At 33.0% G+C, this 9,816-nt stretch overlaps 1 protein-coding gene across 1 annotated transcript; it reads left to right on the top strand.

The window, feature by feature from the left end:
- The first annotated feature begins 8,298 nt into the window (after positions 1-8,298).
- LOC110288253 (olfactory receptor 5B3-like) lies at positions 8,299-9,225 on the top strand. Its single transcript, XM_021154648.1, has one exon. It carries the CDS (start codon positions 8,302-8,304, stop codon positions 9,223-9,225), a length of 924 nt encoding a protein of 307 aa, XP_021010307.1. The 5' UTR covers positions 8,299-8,301.
- The last annotated feature ends 591 nt before the right edge of the window (positions 9,226-9,816 follow it).

Here is a 9,816-nt window from a genome sequence, read left to right on the forward strand (position 1 = left end):
TGCCTGGGCCTGCCTGAAAGCCCTTCAGTTGCCTCATGACTTTTAAAGTTAAGAGGGATGACTCATCATTGTACATCTTCTAGCCAGTAAACCATGCCACAGTCCTCAACCTGAGTGCATTATCAGACAGAAAAGAAGAAGAACAACAACCTGGTTGCACAAGTCATGGTTCAACTTTGTTTGTGTGTTTGGTGTCTTTGTTATTCTATAGGGATGATACTAGTTTTATTTGCTTTGATGACAGCTTTGATTCTTGTCTCAGGGCCTCAGAAGTAACCATTACATAAAACTCACGTGTGTCTGAGAAAGAGATATTGCTGTCTGTGTGCTATTGAGCTGTAACTCTGACAATCAATCCAAATTGACAGATTACTGACAACAAAATGTGGCCTACACATAGAGGCTGGTCTGAGGAAGCCTACAATCATGATTTTGGATGTCCTAATTACAAAAATAAAAATGCACTTATCATTTTGAAATATATACTAACTATAGTTTTACCTCTCCTACTCTTTACTGATCTTCTCCAGCTCCCCTTTCCTCCAGATCTACTTCCTTACTATCTCCCATCAGAAATGAACAGGATAGTAAGAGATAACATGGAAGATAAAATATAGCAAGATAACAGAAAAATTATCATAGTAAAGTTGGAGAAAGCAAACTAATGGAAGGAAGAGTACCAAGTATATACATAAGTATCATATATATATATATATATATATATATATATATATATATATATATGAGAGATTGTCATTTGGAGGCATTTTTTTTTGCTACTTTCTTTTCTTAATACCAATAGTGTTTGATTTTACCTTAGTTTTATTGTCTATCACGTCTCTTGATTTTGATTGCTCAAACAAGATAGGATATGGGTTTCATCTAGTGGAGAGTACCTTCAATAAAAACATACATAAGCTGACTACTTATTCCATTTCAGTGCCATCACTGACCTAGCACACTTTACAGGCAGGACCGACTGTATATCAATGTTTTGGTGTCTGGGTTCTTTACCATTTTCTGTAGTAGTCTATAGAATAACTTCTCTCAACAATAAGACTAGGCTGTGGGAATGAAGACTCCACGCAGACATCAGCTCAACTACTCCAGTTTCATTGAGTTATGTGGGTGTTGTTCTCAGCAATGCCGCTCTATTGTCAAATTGCAGAGAGCAACACACTGTCTTAGAAACAGCTAGAGATTTTCCCCCTAGGGCATCAGGGAGAGTTCCATGTGATCATCTTATCCAACAAGTCAATTGAGTTCAACCTAGTTTTGCTACTAGAACCCTTGTTTAATAACAAGATATAGCCAGTTAAGATTCTATACCCCATTATTTGGAAACCTCATTAAGATCATCATTATAAGTGTTAGGACTTTTCCACTACACTAGTTCCCATATGTCTCAAATGCCTTTCAATTATAACTTTCTATCCTTGCATTGTTTCCCTCCACCCTATCTCTCCTTTCTGGACTTGATTCTCATGTTTCTGTTCCCACTCAACCCCATACCACCCTTAAAATCTATTTTCCCCCTTCCAGCAAGATACATGTGTCCCCCATCACCAGAAACTTTTCATACAACTAACCTTTTGGGTCTATGGCTTATAGCTTATCTATCAGTTTCTTACCAAGTAATAACCACACAGAAGCAAATGCTTAGCATATTTATCATTATAGATATGGGTTTCTTGACTCGGGATTATGTTTTCTCTAGTTCATCCATTTGCCTGAAATTTTTATCATGTCATGTTTTAAACAGTTGACTCATACCCTATTGTGTAAACATAGCACATTTCCTTTATCCATTCTTCTTTCTAAGCATTTCAATGTTGTTTCCCATGTTTGGTTTTTATGAACAAAGCATCATTGAATATGGTTGATAAAGTGTCTTTATTTTGTGATGGAGCCTCCTTTGAGTATATGCCTAAAGCTGTTATATTTGGATCATGATGTAGAGCAATTCCAACATTCTACAGACTTGTTTTCACTGTAGCTGTACTTACACTATAACCAGGAATGGATGGGATATTCTTATTCTATATTATCAATGGCATGAGCTGTCATTTGTGGTATGTACGTTAGTCATTCTGACATAAGTAAGATAGAATATCAAAATAGTTTTGGTGTACAGTTCTTTGATGGTTAAGGATATTCAACTTTATATTAAAAAAGTGTTTCTCAACCATTGGGGTCTTTCTATTGAGAATTCTCTACTTAGATCTGTATCCCATTTTTAATTAGATTATTTGGGTTTTGATATCTAGTGTTTTGAGCTCTTCATTTATTTGAGATAGTACTCCTCTATTGGATGTCAATTTAGGAAAAATCTCTTGCTATCCTGTATCCTGCCATTTTGTTCTAATGATGGTTCATCAGGTCCCATTTACTAATTGTTCATCTTTGTGCTTGGATTATCAGTGGTGTATTTATGAATATTCCCCTGTGTCAATGAATCAAGAATATTCTCCACTTTCTTTTCTATTTTGTTCAGTGTATGTTCTTTTGTGCTGTCTTTATATGGATATATTTTCATTTTTCTATATGCATATATCAAGTTTAACTAGCCCTGCTTGCTGAAAATGCTATGATTTTTCAATTGTGTTTTCTGCACTCTATAGAAAATCAGATGCCATTATATATGAAAACTAAAGTTTGGGTCTTCAATTTGATTCCAGTGATCATGTGTCAGTATGTATGTGAATATCATGCAGTTTTATCATTATACTTCATTATTACAACGTACAAATATGAAGAGTGAAATGTTCTTAAATTATTTCACTACTCATGAATGTTTTAGCTATCCTGGGACATTCTCATATGAAGATAATAATTTTCCTTACAAGCAATACAAGGAATTGTTTTGCAGTGTTGGTGATTATTGCATTATATCTGGAAATTTCTTTTTGTATGTTGGGCCTTTTGAGAAGTTAATCCTACCAACATATGAGCATGGAAGGTCTTCATGATACCTTTTGTAATTTCTACTTTCAAAGATGGAAGTTTTTATCATAGAAGTATTTGACTTGCTTTGTAAATATTAAGCAAGGATATTTTTTATAGTATTTGAGGCTATTGTGAAAGGTATTGAGATCCTTATTTATTTATCAACCTATTTGATGTTTCTATATGGGAAGGCTATTGATTTTTGAAAGTTAATTTTGTTTTTATCAGCTGTAGGTATTCTGTTAGTGTCACATAAATAGACTATCAATTCTGCAAGCAAAGACATGTTGATGTCTTTCTTTCCAAATTTTATCCCTTTTATGTCCTTCAATTTTTTTTATCTTAGCTGAGAATTCAATTATGATACAGAATGTTTGTGTGTGTGTGTACATATATGTACAATATTTTTCCCAATTTCTAGTGGAATCAATTTTAATTTCTCTTCATATGTATTGATATAGTCTATTGGCCTGCTGTAAACAGTCTATAATATATTGAAATATGTCATTTTATTCCTAATATCTCCAGGAAATTTATCAAGAAAAGGGTTGAATTTTGTCTAAGGTCCTTTGAGCATATAATGACATTATTGTGTGTATCTTAACCATTTGTTTATATAGTGTATTTACTAATTTTTTTATATTGAACCAACCAGGCATCTGTGGAATGAACCCTACTTGAAGATACTGTCTCATCATTTTGCTGTGTTCCATAAATTTGTTTGCTAGTATTAAATAGAGTGTGTTTGAGTATATATTCATAAGAAAAATTCATTCTAAATTTCTCTTTCATTGAGTTTTTACATATTTTGGGTATCAGGGAAATGTAGTCTAATAAAATTAATTGGACACTATTTCTTCCGTTTTTATTTGGTGAAATAATGAAAAGAATATTTTTGTTAGCTTTTCTTTCTATATTTGATAGATTTCTGGGCTAAAATCATCTGACTCTTGGTTTTTGTACTTGTGAAACCTATAATGTTTGCTTCTGCTTCTATAGGTGTTATAGGTTTGTTTAAATTGCCTGTTTGTTTTCTTATTTTAGTAGCTAAATAAGAAATTTTATTTTCCCAATTTTATTAAATATAAATTATATTCTCATATACTATAATCTGTGTACCTATCCTCATCCCTCCACTATTCCCAGTACCTTCCAACCTTCTGATCCATATGGGTCTACCCTCCTCCTGGATATCGTTTGAAAAGAAGAGGTTTCTAATAGATAATGACAAAACACAGTAAAGTAAAACATAATAGAGACAAACAGAAGTAATCATATATGAGTTGGAAAACGACAAGCAAACAGGAAAATAAAAGATTCCCAAAAGCAGGTACAAGAACAAAAACATCGACTCTTCATATATTAAGAATTTCCATAGAGGTATTAAAACTGAAAACTATATTATATATACAGAAGGCATAATATACTCTGTGATTGCTGCTTCAGTCTCTGTGATTTCATAAAAGCTTGTTTTGCTCGGTGGGTTTAGAGGGCATCATTTGGTGTTGTAATTCATCTCTCTCTTCAACTCTTTCTGTATATGTATCCAAGGAGTTCCCTGAGCTCTGAGTGAAGGAACTAAATAAACACATATCATTCAGAGACATGGATTCCAAAGTCTATTTTTGTGTGTAATATATGTCTATGGACCTATGAATTGTCCACAACTGCTGCAATGCAAAGCTTCTCCAGTGGTAGCTAAATAAAGCATGTGTGTGTGTGTGTGTGTGTGTGTGTGTGTGTGTTTGTGATTAATTATTAAGAGTTTTGCTATTACAATGGTTTTAATTATACAGAAGAGTTGTACATGCTTTACCTAAGGTTGTTGGGATATCTATTCTCTGATTTTTGCATAGAATCAGTGTCAAGTACGGGTTCCAACTCTTGAAACTTAAGATAATTCAGCTATAACTTGTGTATATTTATGAGTTGTTTGTGTATGGATATGATATGTTTTATATAATATCTAAAATTATATAATGGATATAATGTATATTGAGCATATCTATCAATACCTCACCTCAAAGTTCCAACTCCTTCCAGTGCCTCTCATCTTGTCTCCCAACTTCATGAACTACTTATTCGACAATCATTACTAACCCTGTGAGTTCAATTAAAACTTCCCATAGGCAAATGATTGCCTGCAGTTTTAATTGCTTCCTCCCTAGAAAGAAGAATAGGAGCTAGAGGTATTACTATGAAAGAAATCTCCAGAGGTGTATAAGTCTTCCTAGATTTTCTGGTTCCTCATACATAGCTACTTAAAAAGTATTATGCTTTGAGTCCTGTTTCAGAAGAGTATATCCATGCATTTGAATGGCATTTGCTGTTATCACTTTTGTGAACACAATTGGACTAAAGATCTTCTGTTAATCTTCATGAATGTTTAAGAAAAATCATTTGAAGGTAAATGCTATATTGACATATTTATTTGTATGATTTCAGGTAAACATTGTTTTTTAAGGGACAAGGAATAAAATTTATGAGATATTCAATCTTCTCATTTTTCTTTTTGTAGGTAAGGCAAATATGTAACCCATCCTTGATAAAGAATTTAGGTACAAAAGTCAAAGCTTATTATCTCTATTTCTTCTGATTTTCATGTTTTAGAGAACATGGAAGTGTTAGTGCACTCCCTGAGGAAGAACTGTGTAACTTGAATTCTGAGGTTTGCTTGATTATGTCACATTCACACTATTGGTTTTACTCTTCTTCCAAAGAATTGGTGGTGCTCAGGTATATTAAATAAACATTGGCAGTGAGAAAGTGAGTGGGGTAGAAGTGCCTATTGTGATATATGTTAAGGGAAAAGGGGATCTTTTCTAAAACAAAGATTGGAGGAAATTTATGATACAAAGGCAAAAAATTTATTTTAGGAAGCTTAGTTGTTCTCTTAACACAGTATTTAACAAAACAAAAATCAAAACAAAAACAAAAACAAAAACCAAGATATTCTGAATCACTGAGAATACTTTTCTAATCCTATTATTGGTTATGAAGGAGCATAGAGAAAACAAGAAGAGTAAAATTCATGATCATATATCCATTTTAACATATTAAACTATAGTTATAGAGAGGTGATCATTACATATTTTGAAAATGATGAGTTTGATATAGGTATAAGGATTAAAATGCTCTGAATGTTTTTCATGACAAAAAATAACTTTGTACTATGTGATAACGTTTTAATTTCCAAATTTCATCAATGATACCATGACAAGTATTAGTAAAAATAACAGAAAACTATTCATCCGTGTGTAAATTCCTTGTTAATTGTGGATAATATTTTCTTAAATAAGTCTCTAAAATTATTATTTTATATAATAAATAACGTAAATATACATTATTTTACATTTATAACATAAATTATGTAGACTATCAAGAGACTAAGGGTAGGTAATAATCATTTTTAAGGTAAATATTATATCAAAAGCTTCAATGCAAACAAAAACATGTTTCAGCCGATCTGAAAACATTCACAGGAAGATAGGTTCAACTTAGGATTTAATGACTATACTAAGTGATGGTTTCTTTATTCAAGAAAACAAAACCAATGCAAAGATTGAATATTATTGTTGTTTGAGAGGCATATAATGCCAAATATTTTCACATGGGTAAGAGGTCTATGAGATAAATAAAACCCTATAAATGTCCAATTTTATTTGGTCTTACTAGTGATGTTGCTATGGTGTGACAGTGCGAAGGAAAGAATAATTTAGTGGAAATGGGCTCTAGCAAAATAAAAATATGGGTTTGATGTAAGAAGACGAGGAAGACTGGATCACAGGAAATTGCAGCATAACAATCACTGTGTTCAGAAAAATAGGAACATGCTGGACAGCATAATCACTTGGTGATATAATTGAGGAAGGTAAGGCAAAATCAGGAAGAAAGGATGAGGATTGCCTGTAGCTGAAGGACCTGTACCTAGCCAACACTAAATTACATCAGAACTGAAAACAGATGACTTTCCCATCAAAATATAACATGAATGGTAACACTTGCCAGATGTCTTACAATAACATTGTGCTGTCTTTTTTAGGACCTTGTAAATGCTAGCAATAATACCTCAATTTGGACTTATTCCCTGGTTTATGTTTCTGATTCCAGGGAAGATAGCTCCGGATCAGTGAATCTTAAATAGTGAGTAGACCAAAATATTGTGTGTACTATAGATTATGATTATCTGCCTGCGACATTCACAACTACATCTGGCTGAAGATATTGACATTACCCAGTTATCTTAATACATCGACTGCAACATATGCTATACCTGTTACCTTGGTATGAAATATTTAATGTTCATCTCTTACTTACATTAATATATTACTTTAGAGGTAAACTCAGAAGGAAGTTTAAAGACAAGTTACAATTTGAGAGAAACACAAAGACAGAGTCAAAGTATCATTCTAGCAGCTCTTAATACAAGCTGGAGAAAAGAGAGAAAGTCATACTTTTTGAGCTATATCCAAAAAAATCTGGTGCATTAAGCACAAAGGTCATTAGGATAAAGGAAAAGGTGGAGGGATTCAGGAAAAAATGATAAATCCCAGAGTTTCTGATAATGTCTGCTTTGAGAGGTATCCAAAATATAGATACAAATAAAGAGGAATTGTGGTTATTTCCAAGCCATAGTACTTAATTTAGAGGGCATCCTCTTCCAGGATCTTCTTTTCAAGAAAAAAAAATTAAACAAGGAAGATATGCTTAGAAACAGAAATAAATCCATGGAATTTAAGTAATGCCGAGTTTATATAATTATAATTTTTTTCTCCAATTTAATTGAAATTCAGTTTAGACTCTCATATTTGAAAATCAACACAGATTAAATAAAATCAAGAACCCAAGCACTGACTTGATTTTATACTTGTGAATAAATTTCTCAATCTCTTCATCTCCATACTTAAATGAAAACAATTATCAAATTCTGATATAATTAATAGTATACATGGAATGACATATAAAGTTCCTGTCTAGAAGAGCCTTTGGAAATTGGCAGCAGAGGATGTGAGTTTTGTTGAGCTCAAAAGTGAATTAGGAAACCATCCACACATCACTTTTGTCAGGCTGTTAAATATTCTCACTATATATATATATATATATATATATAATGTTAAAATAATATAGGTAATCTATTAATACTCTTTAAATTATACCAGATGTACCCTCTGTATGTTTAGTACATCAAATTTGATTTGGGGAAAGAATTATTGTAGACAATTGCAAAGTACAGATTTTTGTTCATCCACGTCATATGTTTGCACATACTCTTTTCTGTTTTCATTCAACTTCTGTGTCATCATGTTTCTTTTTTCCAATGTCTATGAAAAATCGAAAGTTTTAAATGTGACAGTGATGGAGAACAATACAGAAGTGACACACTTTCTCCTGCTTGGACTCACAGATGACCCAGAACTACAGCATCCCCTCTTCATAATATTTTTAATCATCTACACCATCACCCTGGTAGGAAATATGGGGATGATCCTGCTGATTTTCCTGGACTCTTCTCTCCACACTCCCATGTACTTTTTTCTAGGTAATCTGTCCCTGGTTGATTTTTGTTACTCCTCAGATGTCACACCCAGAGTCATGACTGGGCTCCTAATAGGAAACAAGGTCATTTCCTATAATGGGTGTGCTGCTCAGATGTTCTTTTTTGTAGCCTTTGCTACTGTGGAAAATTTCCTGTTGGCCTCAATGGCCTATGATCGTTATGCAGCAGTGTGTAAGCCCTTGCACTATGCCACCACTATGACTTCAGGTGTGTGTGTGTGTCTTTCTATAGGTTCCTATACCTGTGGTTTCCTGATTGCCTCCATCCACATTGGGGACACATTCAGTCTTTCTTTCTGTAGGTCTAATGTGGTCCATCACTTCTTTTGTGATATCCCAGCAGTCATGATTCTCTCTTGCTCTGATAGACATGTTAGTGAGCTGGTTCTCTTTTATGTAGGGAGCTTCAGTATATTTTTTGCTATCTTAGTTATTTGTATATCCTACATATTCATTTTTATCACAATCTTTAAAATGCACTCAAATGCTGGATATGGAAAGGCTGTATCCACTTGTGCCGCACACTTCACTGCAGTGTCTATTTTCTATGGGACTGTTATATTCATGTATTTGCAGCCCAGCTCCAGTCACTCCATGGACACTGACAAAATCGCATCTGTGTTCTACACCATGATCATCCCTATGCTGAATCCTCTGGTCTACAGCATGAGGAACAAAGAAGTCAAGCGTGCATTCACAAATGTTTTTCACATAGTAAAATAGCCTTTATGACTTATTTTTAATGTTATAGAGTTAATAAGACTCATCATTTTTTCTGCCACTTGCAATTAAGTTCTAGAATGGATTCTTATATTTCTTCATGTCAATAGCATAAAAGTATAGAAAAAGGATTATAATGAATTCAGGAGCTTATGAGAAATGTTTTTGCCTTTTAAAAATACTTCTGTGAAAATTATGTGTATATTGTTTTAGTGGATGATTTATTAAATGTCTTCATACAGTCAAGAAAATGTAGAAAAGGATTTTCAAAACTGAGCATGTGTCTATATATTTGATATCAATGGACAGGTCCAAAGAAGTTTTAATTGTTATGCTTACACATAATGACCATTTTCATCTTGTTTGAATGTTTCTATTATTGCATTGATTGTTCAGTGACAAATTTTAGAGCTTGCTTTTCCTAATATAGGATATGAGTAGTCAACTAATGCCTTTGTTATAAGACATTGTAGCACAGCTCATAAAAGAATGCTGGGATTTTACATGACTTTTTTTATGAGTGATTAGATCACAATGATACAATCTGCCATTTATGCTTTGAAATGAGGCACTTTTCAATAAATTCTTACCCTG

This window comes from Mus caroli, unplaced genomic scaffold (genome assembly GCF_900094665.2).
Source record: "Mus caroli unplaced genomic scaffold, CAROLI_EIJ_v1.1 scaffold_5487_U2_1, whole genome shotgun sequence".
NCBI lineage: Eukaryota > Metazoa > Chordata > Mammalia > Rodentia > Muridae > Mus > Mus caroli.

Bases quoted from the DNA above. Each gene is read 5' to 3' on its own strand.
- LOC110288253 (XM_021154648.1), top strand. From the start codon at position 8,302: ATGGAGAACAATACAGAAGTGACACACTTTCTCCTGCTTGGACTCACA.